The sequence below is a fragment of the Cnephaeus nilssonii genome, assembly GCF_951640355.1.
Source record: "Cnephaeus nilssonii genome assembly, chromosome: 3".
NCBI lineage: Eukaryota > Metazoa > Chordata > Mammalia > Chiroptera > Vespertilionidae > Cnephaeus > Cnephaeus nilssonii.
The window spans coordinates 64,264,410-64,278,252 of NC_137074.1; the positions used below are offsets into that span (position 1 = coordinate 64,264,410).

The window sequence follows — 13,843 nt, forward strand, 5'->3', positions numbered from 1 at the left end:
CCAGAAAGGGACCAGCATAATTCTCCATAGAGAAGGTAGATTCCAAAAATGAAACTCTTTGTCTTGAGGTTTTGCTTTTAGGGCTTAATTTCTGATTTGGGCTCTGAAGCCACACCTCCCATGGGCAAGAGAGCCCAGAACTGTGCACAAGGCTTGGCCTTTCCTAATTGCCTTGTTATTATGAAAATTCTCTAATTCCATGGAGTAAAAAAATTGTTTCAGTTTATTACCTCACCAAGCAATGGGAACTAGGAAAAGAGAACTCAGGATGGACTCTAGTATTCAAAGTCTCCACAGAGAAGGAAGAACTTTGAATAGGGTTCTCGAATGTACTTAAGATTTGGTAAGTAGAGAAAGCACAATAATTTCAGAACCCAGGGCAAATTCAGCAGAAGAGAAGGAAGAATGCATGCAATACATGCAAGGGATGGCAAAGTATCCAGCTTCTTGGATTAGCACAGAGATTGTATTTCAGTGAAGTAAGATGAGATAATTAGATTAGTACCTGTAGCTACAGAAGACTTACTGCTTACTACCCTTTTTCCTATAATATGTAAATAATATAATAAAATATATAAATATACTATAAACATATACAGAGAATCTATATCATAAAAGACCAACTACCAGACTCACCAGGAGATGCATTGATGGGTCCCTCAGCGGCCGCGGTGGGAGGGACTTCTGGGGCGTAGTGAGGCACTGGCAGCGTCTGAGGAGCACCGTGGGCTGCTGGCAGCATCTGCGGAGCGTGCGAGGCTTCGCAGGGCGGCGGACATGGCCCTGATGGCAGGTTAGGCCTAGGGGACCCTACACGCGCACAATTTAATTTTGCACTGGGCCTCTAGTCCTATATAATAAAAGCGCAGCAACCGAACAGCAGAGCGACCAGAATGACCGGTTGACCAGTCACTATGACACGCACTGACCACCAGAGGGCAGATGCTCAATGCAGGAGCTGCACCCTGGTGGTCAGTGTGCTCCCACAGTGGGAGCACTGCTTGGCTGACTGGGATGAGCAGCACTCCCACAGTGAGCCGATCCCCACAGGCCACTCCTTAGTAGAATAATAACAAAGTATGCCTTCCCCTTCACGTATTTATCAGTGATTCCAAAGGCTTTACGTTCTGACAACACTTACTTAGGATCTTCTTCATCCTAGTATGAGCCAAAAGGAACTTCCATCTTATTTTTTCTTAAGGAAATCCTGTGCCTGGTTCTATAATGGATCACCCTAGGTGGGCTGTTGAGATGTAGTTTCAACTATTCTCTTAAACTGGCCACATTAACTCACCACTGTGCTTCCCTGTTAACTAGTCATTCAGCAAAACAGTTATTTTTTCCCTTCGATTTTCTTGGTTGCTTTGAGATAGAAAACCTTCATCCCTCAGTAAAACAGCCCAGCAGGTTCAAGTCCACACCTTCCACCGAGAAATAGTGCAGCCCCTCCTACCAGCAAACAGCTATGCTTGAAAACCAGCTGTCACTTCGGAGTAGCTTATTTTTTCTAGGAAGGCACAGCCAAAAGCAATGCCAGACCTGTGCAGCAACAGAGGACAAAAGGAAGTTCTGTGAATTGGGAAGCTCTGATTATTTTAGTCAAAAAGCTTTGTCTAAATGACACTATGGAGTTCTGTTTTCTCACTCATTGAATTTCAGTTCAGTAAAAAAATTAATTTCTTACCTAATTTCATTGATGATATTTTTTTTAAAAAGAGAGTGCCATTCCTGGGAGTTATGCGTGATATTCAAACTCACTAGAGTTAAAATTTTATTTTTTTTTAAATAAGCATATGATGTTGTAGAGATCAAAAGAAGAACAGATTAATAAGAAAATGCTGGTTTTTATATAAACACTTTAAATGTAATAATTCCTTTTCAAGCAAAATAAAGGACGGAACTTGTTAACTTGTGCATTTGAATATATGATCCTTCTTCCAGGCCTATGCAAAGCCACGTTCAAACTGCATACTTTGTGAATTTAAGTAGATCCCTTTGTTCACTTTTGTATCCCACCCACAGATGTAGCATCTCTGTGTTTTTGTTCCCCAGATTTAGTGAACAAAAGAAAAGGTTACAATAGGGCAGCAGCTAAATTTGTAAGGAAAGAGCTTTAGGGGAAAAAAATCAAACTCCTAAAAGGTGTCTCAAAAGGTTTATGATATAAGAGGATTTAAAGGCATCAACCTCAGATTTCATTGCCTTTTCTCCTTTGTCCAGCAGGTCCTCCCTCTTCAAGAAGCCATTTCATTTCAGCTTTAGAATGAGGACATAGGTGTCTCTCAGAATGCTGTCTACAATTAGAGCTACCCAATGCCTTTGTTCACAGAGTAAAACTTGGCGTTCACAAGAGAGGAAAGAAGGTGTTTGAACTTCCACTGGAATCAAATGCTCAAAGCATAGAATTCAGAAAACATGTAGCTTGGTAGTACCACAAACTGAATATTTAGATAGGTTCCATAAAGTGGATAGTCAATTACTTGCTGATTGTTTGACTATATTCTTACCTCATAACTATAGGTATTTAAGTTAATTTAAAAGAATTTTCAACACATTAGTAAATATGTAGGAAAATATACTTTTTTACCATTTTTAATATTTTTTCAATACAGTTGGCATTCAATATTATTTTATAGTAATTTCAGGTGTGCCGCATAGTGGTTAGACATTTATATAATTTTGAAGTGATCCCCCCCCCAAGTCTAATACCCACCTGGTACCAAACATAGTTATTACAATATTATAATATTATTGACTATATTCCCTGTGCTGTACTTCACATCCCCATAACTATTTTGTAACTACCAATTGTATTTATTACTCCCTTCACCATTTTTACCCATCCCCGCCACCACCTCCCATCTGGCAACAATCAGTTTGTTCTCTGTATCTATGAGTCTGTTTCTGTTGTATTTGTTCATTTGTATTGTTCTTTAGATTCCACATATAAGTGGTATCTCTCTTTCTCTGACTTATTTTACTTAGCATAACATCTTCTAGATCCATTCATCTTTTACAAATGTAAGATTTCATTGTGTGTGTGTGTGTGTGTGTGTGTGTGTGTGTGTGTGTGTGTGTGTTTATGGCCAAGTAATATTTCATTGTATATATGTACCATTTATTTATCTAATTGTATATTGATGGGCACTGAGGTTGCTTCCATATCTTGGCTATTGTAAAATTCTGTAATGAACATAGGGATGCATATATTTTCAAATTAGTGTTTTGGATTTCATTCAATAAATACCAAGAAGTGGAATTTATATGTCATGTGGTAGTTCTATTTTTAACTTTCAGAAACACCCATACTGCTTTCCACAGGGCCTGCACCAATTTGCAATCCCACCAACAATGCAGGAAGGTTCCACTTGCCCCATACCCTCACTATCACTTGTTGATTTATTGCTGATAGCCATTCTGACAGATATGAAGTGATATCTCATTGTTGTTTTAATTGGCACTTCCCCAGTTAGTAATGTTGAGCATCTTTTCATATATCCATTGTCTGTCTGTGTGTCCTCTTTGGAGAAGGGTCTGTTCAGTTTCTCTGCCCCCTTTTTTTTAAATCCTCACCTGGAGGTATGTTTTTATTGATTTTAGAGAGAAAGAAAGGGGGAGAGAGAAAGAAGCATTAATGTGAGAGAGAAACATCAATCAGTTGCCTCCTCTATGTGCCCCAACTGGGGAGTGAACCTGCAACCTAGGTATGGTGCCCTGACCTAGAATTGAACCATCAACCTTTTGGTGTATGACCAGGGTCCTAGGTTTCTTTCTTTTTCTTTTTTTTTAATGCAATTGTAATAAGATTGTTTTCTTAATTACTCTTACTGATAGTTCATTATTGGTGTATAGAAATGGCAACCATTTGCTGAACATTAATTTTGTATCCTGCTACTTTACTGAATTCATTTATCAGTTCTAGTAATTTCTTGGTGGAATCTTTAGCATTCTCTTCATATAGTACTAGAGGCCTGGTGCACGAATTCATGCATGAGTGGTGTCCCTCGTCCTGGCCGGTTATCAGGGCCGATGGGGGCCATCTCGCCTAGTCCCGATCTTGGCCAATTGGGGCTAGCCGGCCAGGGAGATGGACCATGGGAGGTTGGCCGGCCACGGGAGGTTGGCTGTGGGAGTGCACTGACCACCAGAGGGCAGCTCCTGTGTTGAGCATCTGCCCCTGGTGGTCAGTGCGCATCATAGCAACCGGTCGACTGGTTGTTCGGTCTTTCAGTCGCTTAGGCTTTTATATATATAGATGATGTCATCTACAAATACTGACAACTATATAGTCTTCTTCATTTCCAGTTTGGATGCCATTTCTTTCTTCTTCTTCTTCTTCTTTTTTTTTTTTTTTTTTTTTTTGGTCTGACTGCTGTGGCTAGGACTTCCAGTACTATGTTGAATAAGGGTGGTGAGAATGGACATTCTTATATTGTTCCTGATCTTAAGGAAAATACTTACAACTTTTCACCATTGAATATGATGTTAACTGTGGGTTTGTCATATTATATTGAGGCATGTTCCCTCTATTCCCACTTTGCTGAGAGTTTTTATTATAATTGAATGCTAGATTTTATCAAATGCTTTTGCTGAATCTATGATATGAGCATATGATTTTGAACCTTCATTTTGTTTATGTGGTGTGTCACATTAATTGATTTGTGAATATTGAATCAAGCTTGCATCCCAGGATTAAAATCCCACTTGATCATGGTATATGATATTTTAAATGTATTGCTGAATTCTGTTTGCTAATATTTTGTTGAGAATTTTTTGCATCTTCATCAGGGATATTGGCCTCTAATTTTCTTTTCATTGTTGTGTTTTTGTCAGGTTTTAGAATCAGGAAAATGCTGGCCTTGTAAAATGAACTTGGAAGCCATCCCTCCTTTGGAATTTTTTGGAATAGTTTGAGGACAGGTGTTAATTCTTCTTTGAATATTTGGTAAATGTCATCTGTGAAGCCAGGACTTTGGTTTGCTGGGAGGTTTTTTTTTATTACCGATTCAATTTGTTAGTAGTTATTGGTCTGTTCAGATTTTCTGTTTCTTGATTTGGTCTTGGAAGATTGTATGTTTTTAGGAATTTATCTATTTTTTCCAGATTGTCCAATTTGTTGGCATATGATTGTTCATAGTATTTTCTTATAATACTTTGTATTTTGATGGTATCAGTTGTCATTCTCCTCTTTCATTTATGATTTTATTTATTTGGGTCTTCTTTTTTTTTTTTCTTGATGAGTTTGATCTTTTCTATTATTATTATTATTATTTTTTAGAATCTATTTTGCTTATTTCTACTCTGATTTTTATTGTTTCCTCCCTTCTACAAACTTTACCCTTTGTTTGTTGTTCTTTTTTCTAGTTCCTTTAGGTGTAAGGTTAGGTGGTTTCTTTTAGATTTTTTCCTGTTTCTTGACATAGGCCTATAATGCTATGAATTTTCCTCTTAGGACTGCTTTCACTGTGTCCCATAGATTTGGAGATTGTTGGGTTGTTCATTTTTCTTAAGGTACCTTTTGATTTCTTTTTTGATCTCATTGTTCACCTATTTATTGTTTAGAAAAGTGTTATTTAGCCTCAAATACATGTGTTTGTTTATTTTTCAGTTTTCTTCTTGTAATTGATTTCTAGTTTCATACTACTGTGATTGAAGAAGATGCTTGATAGAATTTCAATCCTCTTAAATTTATGGAGATTTGTTTTATGTCCTAGCATATAGTCTATCCTAGAAAATGTTCCATGTGTACTTGAAAATAATTTATATTCTGATGCTTTGTGAAATGCTCTAAACATACTAATTTAATCCATCTGGTCTAAAATGCCATTTAAGGCCACTGTTTCCTTTTCATTTTCTGTCTGGGTGTTAAAGTCCCCTACTATAATTGTATTACTATCACTCTCCCTTTATGTCCATCAATATTATTTTTTTTTTTTCCCTACATTGGGTGGACTTGGTACTCTAAGAGTATCCCTTGTGTAGATTTTGTGTACCCTCCTGTTGTAATTTTGCTTTCATTGCTGCATGAGCACCAGTAGATGGGGTTGACCCTCAGACTGACTGTCTGTGAGGACTAGCCACAACCATAGATTGAGCTGACCCCATGGAGCAAGATTAACAGCAGGAATTTGGTGCCTTCTGAGATCACTCTTTGGGTATGTCATTTGTGGAGCTATTTGGGTGGTGCTTTTTTGTGGTCTGGGGCTGGCCACTGGGTTGTTGGTTTTGTGGCCTCTTGGGAGTGTTCCAGTGCAGACTGAGGTCAGCCATTGCCCCACTGTCTGTGCCTGACCCAAGGCCACCTAGTAGAAGTTAATGAGCGATTCATAGTTGACAGCTGCATGTGCTGGGCTTGGAGGTGCATGGGAGAGGTCATGCTGCAACTCAAAGCCAGCTGCCACCTGTGCCAGGCCTGGGGCCACTCGGCAAAAGGCACAGTGCACACTGAGGGCAGCCACCACCTGCCTGGGCCAGCAGACCTTGGGGAGTTTTTAAGAAAGGTTGTAGCATGAACCAGGCTGCCTGTGAGACACAGCTTCAAAAAGAGCCAAGGGCAATATGTGAGTTGGGTGGAACTTGGCCTCAGGGAATCACCAAAGTAGTGCGAGTAGTGTTCACCAGGTTAATGCCAATGCAGATTTGGCCCTCATCTGCCCCTGCGCTGTATGAGGGGAGGGCTCAACACAGGGACAATGGCAGCCCTCATCCTGAAGCCACACAATTCATTTTCTACCTGCACAACTCTGATGCCTTTTGAGCTGCTGTCCCTTCGCTGGAGCTCAGGGTGAGTGTCTGTGAGCGATTGAGTCTCTGTGTGGGCCCTCTAAGAGTACAGCTTGGTTTCCAGCAGCCCTCTGTCTCACTGAGGGGAATGGCTACAAGTTGGGTGGGACGAGGTCTCAGGGAGTCACCAGGGTGAGGTGAGCAGTGTTTTCCTGATTAATGCAGATTCATATTTGGCCCTCCCTGCCCCTGCAAGCTGCATGGGGGTAGGGGGCTAACAAAGAGACAGTGGTAACCCTCTCACACTGCCCCAAGACACACAGTTCAGTCTTTCCCCATATGTCTCTGGCACCCTTTGAGCTGATGTCTCTTTGCTGAAGCTCAGAGTGAGTGCTTATGAGCAAGTGAGTCTGTGCTCAGGCTCTTTAAGAGGACTTGTGTTTCCAGTCATGCTCGGTCTCATGGGACAGAATTGCTACTGATCTTCACAGCCAAGTGTTGTGTGGACTACTCTTCCCAGCACTGGATCCCCGAGTTACAAGCATGGTATGGGGCTGAGACCCCTTGCTCCTTGGTGGTGACCTCTGCAGACAAGATATCCCTCCCAAGTTTTAACATCCACATGAGGGCGTGGGACCAACCTATTTTACCTCTCCGTCCTACCAGTCTCAAGGTGGCCTATTCTTTACATCCTCAGTTATAGGAATTCTGTTCTGTTAGTATTCAGGTGGTTCTCCAGGTAGATTGCTCTAGAATTGAAATTATAATTTTGATGTAGTCATGGGAGGAGAGGAGCACAGCACTTGCCTACTCTGCCATCTTGACTGGAACTCGCTGGGAAATGTATTTATATCTAAGTATCAAAAAGAAATCAGAATAGAGGTAAAATAAGGAATTGACACTAGTATGAGACTGGGGGTAAATTTTACATAGAAAAGCATACCATGAAGTCCTATGAAATTGGCCTAAATTTTTATTCTGAGTTTGTTATGATATTTACAGGGTCCAAAAAGATAAAAGTAGAATGAGCTTCTCCTGGGCAGTGAGGTCTGGGAGAAGTTGATTGATTAATGTACATTTCAAATACCAAAGGTCCTTAAGGATGAATTTCTTCCATTGATGTGAGTCCATCAGTGAATATTTCCTTTATTAATGGCTGAAAATTCGAGTGACCACAAAAACAACTTCACTCATCACTTGTATTTGCAATGTTAGACATATGGTCAGGTATTTCTTAGTCACCTCTGAGAAATGACAGCAGACCTCATTTGAAATCAGGTAAACCAAAGACCTGGGCTACCTGAAGGACACTGAGCCTCCAGAGCCCCGTGAAAAAGACTTCCCTAGAATTACTTCTTTCTTTGGATTCCACTATTAATATCAGTCTAGCCTCATCCTTCAGACAAAGTTTAAGGCTTTTACCTTTGGATAGAATGAAAGCAGAAAAGGAGTAGCAGTTCTGTTTTGGAGATAAGCCTGAAAATTATGAGGCCTGTTGTCCAGCTTCACCATTTTGGCCTCTTGTTGCCCATATTTGAAGCTTCGTGAACTTAATGGTTTAATAGAAGAAAAGAGGGAAAGAGAGGAAGGAGGAAGGATGGATGGGAAGAAAGGCAAGGAAGGGAGAGAGAAAGTATGAGCAGGTGGCCTATTTGAAGTACTACAGAGCTTGCAGATGAACTCTATCTTGTTGGCTATATTAGGATTGCATATTTAGTTTGTACTTACGTTTTATTCAATATATACCACAAAATCTTACTTTTACAGTAAAAAAAAGTTAAACATTGTTTCGTAGCTCTTCTCTGGATTTATGTTAACTGTCCAAGGGGATCCACTCTGATAAAAGTCTGATTCAAACCAAGTTTTGCTAAATAATGGTTGGCTTCAACAATCATAAAACTATGTGGCTCGTTATATTCCACCCTATCTCAGCTAGGGTTAGTATTATCTACATTTACCTTCTCTTTTTTTCTCTCTTCCCTTTCAGTCTCATTTTTATTTTTAAACCATTCTCTTCTGAAAGGTAATAACTTCTGTCAGTTTGGCTAAGGTTGTTGAGCTTATCATATAAAATAACATCAGCTCAACTTGAAGTAAATGGGAAACATCAGCTCAACAGACCTGATGCATCAGATACAGTGATGAAGGTTGTATCAGTTACAAAGGCTTTGATTATTGAAAGTTTTTAAGAGCTGCTAAAAGAGAGATAATTGAATCTCTCAATCCATGGGTCTTAACTTGGGAGAACACAGACCTGTTTAAGATTCTAATAAAAGCCACTGACCTTATTCCTATGAAAGTAGGAACATGTCCATTCATGAAAAAAATGTAGATGCACCCCCTAAAGTCTTGTATGCATCTTAAGGACTTATGAATACTTAAAATGTGTTCCAGAAATGTTACATGTATGAATGACATTTTAAGTAATATGAAAGACATATTCAAGTGCAGTATTGAGATCATAGGTATAATGGTGTTGTAAACAAGTTAATAATTTTTAATATCTATCCAACTAACATAGGAAGTCATGCCTACAAAATTACATATGGGCTATCCCCAACTTTCATAGGTGGTATATTTCTGAAAATATGTTTGAAAGTTAAATTTCTGAAAGTTGAACAATTTATTTATGTTTTATGAGAAGAATTCTGTTACCAATTATTTTTTAAAAGAACACACAAAACCATGATGATCTCTAATGGTTCTTGTACCCTGGGCCTAGATAATCTGGAAGATAGAGGAGATCAGCCCCTGGCAGCTGGCCCAAAGCATCCCCTTTCCACTCAGGAATGGGTAAGTAAAGCAGGGCTGCGCACCTTTCAACAGGCTGATAACCCTCCCATGGTTCACTCACAGGGGCAATGGCACCTGCTGTTTGCGAGGTGTCTGGAGACAGGGTAGGAAATGAGGTCTTGCTCTGCCTGTCGCCTTCCATTCACAAAGTGATTTCCCCAGTGTCGCCAGCCACCCTCCCTCCGAAGAGTGTGAAGAAGCCACTGAGACACAGAGGGCCATCTGCTCTAGATGGTGGAAACTGCGCTAGCAACCGCTATCCCCCTGTAGCACAAGGCCTCAGCTAGTCTCCCGCAGAATTTAGGTGAAGTAGACACTGAAGTCCCACCCTTGGCAGAGCAACAGATGTTGCTTTAGGGAGTAAAGGACCTGATTCACCACGTGCATCCCTGTGCTATCCAGAGACGAATGGCTCTTTCCTGGTGTGACCAACATGTGATGGCTTAAGATCATCACTTACCAGCTCATCTAGGAAAGAACAACTTCAGCATAAAGGTATCGAGGTACAAGGTGGAAAAGAGTGTGATGGAAGAGGCTGGGTTGGGGAGGCCTGGCCACCCTGGCCCTATTTCATGTACTGACCCACTTTCCTCACGTGAACCTGGTGGCCCAGATTGAAAGCTCAAGGGCTTTTCGGCCCTTTGGACTTAGGGCTGTTGACCGAAATTCTTATTGGTTTTAATTTGAGGTCTGGTGTTTCCTCCCAAGTCACAGAGACTTCAAATTCCCATCTCCCTCTACAGCATCTCTGGCACTATTCTCATTTTACATATCCGGATGGAGGAAGCACTGGATTTCACACCTAATTAAAAGAGAGTGTATTGCCTGCTGTTTCCTTTCTTGTTCATTTTCCCTTGTGCACTGGCAGCTTTTTATTCTCATGCTAAGTCCTATCCCGGACCCCTGCAGCTTAAGGGACAGAGCAGCTGGGTTCCTACAAAACAGAGAGCTGGGCCCTCTGTCACCTATTTCAGCACAAGCAGGCGTTCCCTTTTGTGCTCACTCCTGTTTCAGCCCCATCCATATTGTGCTCACCCAAGGAACATGGTAACTTAGAATGCACGATCACTTTCAGAGTAGAATTCCTTGCATGTTTCTAGTGAATGCCATCGCAGGCTGCCTCTGTATGTGTACTCCAGTGAAAAGGAGACAGGTTATTATTTTAAAACACTCAAAAACTATTTTTATTCACTCTTTTTCACTGCCATCATTTCTGTTTTCATACCACTGTGGGGGTTTTAGGTGGGCTGGCCTTTCCAAGTACGCATCATCTTTGGAAAGTTGTATGGTTTTGTAGAGTGCGAGATTTTTTTCTTTTTTCTTTCTTTTTTTTTTTTTTTTTGAATAGCCCAAATGCCTATTCAGTGCCAATCTAGGAAAGAATGGAGTCAGCATTTTCACACCATTCCTCCTTATACAGTCCCTGAATAATCATCTAATCAAGATTTGTTTTCAATGGGGACAAATCTTCTACAGTAGAGTATTTCAGATTTATTCCATTAGAATCTATACATTATTGCCCATTGGATGAAAAGGACATGTTTCACAAAAGCCTGGACATTGCTTTGCTGTGGCAGAAACTTTTTCCCACTGTACTAGTGTTAAAAAATAAAAGAAAGCCTGGGAAAGGAATTGCTTCAGCATTGTGTGCTGGAGGAACGAGGCACACTTGAAAGGAGAGGCAGGGCATCTGTTCCCGTTTCAGCAAACCCACTCAGCCCTTGCTGGACCGTGCACTGGAGAGATGTTTGGAAAGGTTTCCTGTAAAAACCCAAAGAGGCTTGTCAGGTTGTATATGAGTGCAGGTTTGAGTTTGTCTCTGCGGTTTTTAATGAAGATGGTGACACCATTACTGCAATAATCAGAACTCAGACCATTTAACAGATATTGTGTGTGTGTGTGATTACCTCTACAGTGTTACCTGATTGTTTAGATAGACTCAACCACTAAAGTCAAACAAACAGTTTGAATTTTCCTCATGAGACTCTGTGTGTGTGTGTGTGTGTGTGTGTGTGTGTGAGAGAGAGAGAGAGAGAGAGAGAGAGAGAGAATTGATAGTTTTTGCTGTTAACCATTTCCATCTCTAAAGTAACCTCCTTCATCCCTTTCAGTGTCTATTTCTTCTTCTTTGTACTGAGAACTAGGACAGCCCTCGATCTTTGGACAATCCAACTTTTTAATATAGTAATGGGCCAGGCTGCCCACAGCCTCCATGTAGCTGACTGTTGCATTCTACTGGGAGCTGTTTGATACTTCCCTCAGAGATAGTGATTTTTTCAGAGACTCAAATAGTTTCAGTGGTTATGGTTTTCCTTAAATAAAAGAGACCTTGGCGATGTCAACATTGTATTTAGAAAACTCTACATGTTAGTGCCAAGACAAGTTGTTTCACTTCTTGAATTTTTTTCATTTTTAAACTTAAATATATGTTCTTTATTAGATAACTGAGGCTATATTGAAGTCCCAAGATTCAACAAAGATGAATGCCATGCTAATTCATAGAGATGTATAGAAGTAGCTGGGGGGCATGCTAAACAAACCTTTTCACACAGCTTTACAGCAGCAGTGGGTACCAAAGGGCCAGACTTCATTCAGGGGCAAAGCATGCAAAAATAGTTAAGGAGATAAGAGCATGAACTCTAGAACCAGACTGCCTGGACTCAAATGCCAGCTCTACCACCAACTGCCTGTTTGACCTTGAGCAAATTTCTTTTTCTTTTTATTCTTCTTCTTTTTTTTTTTTTCTTTTTTTTTTTTTTTTTTTTTGTTCAAAAAGGCTGACTTTCAATAGATCGCAGCGAGGGAGCTGCTCTGCTACGTATGAAACCCTGACCCAGAAGCAGGTCGTTTAGCACCAGTTGAGCAAATTTCTTAATTTCTCTGGCCTGCTTTCATCATCTGAAAAATGGAGCTAATAATACTACCTACATTATAGGATTGTTCTGAAGATTAAATAAAATAATATACATATAATAGTTAGACCAGTAGATAGGATTTGACACAAGGTAAGCTCTAAAAAAAAATAAATAAATAAAAGTTTGCTCTTATTATTATCATGGTACAAATACATGGGCGGGGTCTCAGAAAGAGCATAGAGTTTGGTCTGCTGATTTTTCTCCTGAATATTCCTTCCTGGATTATTGGAACCTCCCTCTGGGGCCATATTTTGTATTAACACAATTATAGAGGATTCACCGTGATTCTTTAATCTGGCAAAGATAATTTGTTTTACATGAGTGAGAAATAATAATAACAGTATCCTAAGGAACTATTTTAGGAAGGAATAGACCCAATGGAAGTTGAAACAAGAAGCAATTCTCTTCTGTGAAAATTTGTGCAAGTCATATCACTGAGAGTGAACAAAGAGCCTGTAGGCATTTATTACATTAAGTGGATATGTGTGAGGCTGACTAAATGTAAAAATGGGAACCAAAGAAATGAATGGCTATATAAAAAGATGTGGTCCGACGAGCGAGGACAGCGTGAGGAAATTGAGTGAGGCAAGGTAGAACTTCTAGCTGAGCTCAGACTTCCCTGCGCTAGTCCTCTCTCTGAAGGTAGAGGGGAAAGACCCTGAGGAGCTGTCTGCAGGCTATTACCTCTGGGGTTCTGTCCAACAAGACACAGCGAGCTGGGTCACAGGCCAACAGTCAATAGTACTTGTGCCACCTGGTTTTGAAAGCCCACTTACATGGTCTCCCTCTCTCAAGCTGTCTATTCAGTCAGGAAGCAAGAATGGGGAATCTGACTGAAGAGTGGTTTGGAGAGAGGGATTCTGTAGAGCCATTTGAGAGGTAAGGTAGAACAAGGAGGAAGCCCTAAGGCTAATTGTTATAGCCACCTGTTTTCTTTCTCAATCTGTGACCCAAATGTCACTAACATTATCCCTCATCTGCACAGCCCGGGGCATAAAGATGGTGATGAGTCAGGCTGTCCACTGCCTCTGCAGAGCTGACCGTTGCCTTCCTACCAGGAGTGTTTGATATTTCCCTCTAGCAAGTACCTGGAGCACCCAGTTACCTAGGGTGTTCAGACATCCCACTCCTGGTTTAGTCCTGCTATCCCAACTTATTATTAACAGTGTTCCTTTCCTCTCACAGTTCCCAGTTGGAATGGTCAATATGATCACCGAGTGCAGGCCAGTCTCCCAGATCAATGTTGCCATCTCTGTCTGACCTCTTCAACATTCCTTCCTCATTAAGCCTCAGAAAATTCAGAAAATCATCACATTGCATACAGCCACCCTAGAAAGTTTTGACTGTCAGAGATGACAAGAAAAATGTCATCGTTAGAATGTTCTGTAGATATAGAAAGTAGCAGGCAAATG

General features: G+C 40.5%; 1 protein-coding gene across 28 annotated transcripts in view; it reads left to right on the forward strand.

The window, feature by feature from the left end:
* The window catches only part of ZBTB20 (zinc finger and BTB domain containing 20), an 899,572-nt gene that overhangs the window by 848,463 nt on the left and 37,266 nt on the right, over positions 1-13,843 (forward strand). For 4 of the 28 annotated variants that reach the window (XM_079767027.1, XM_079767028.1, XM_079767029.1 and 1 more), the window contains one exon: positions 9,446-9,516. The exons of the other annotated variants lie outside the window; for them this stretch is intronic. In XM_079767027.1, coding sequence (XP_079623153.1) covers positions 9,513-9,516 — 4 coding nt within the window. In that variant the 5' untranslated portion in view covers positions 9,446-9,512. The remainder of the gene's footprint in view (positions 1-9,445; positions 9,517-13,843) is intronic. 28 annotated transcript variants of the gene reach the window in all.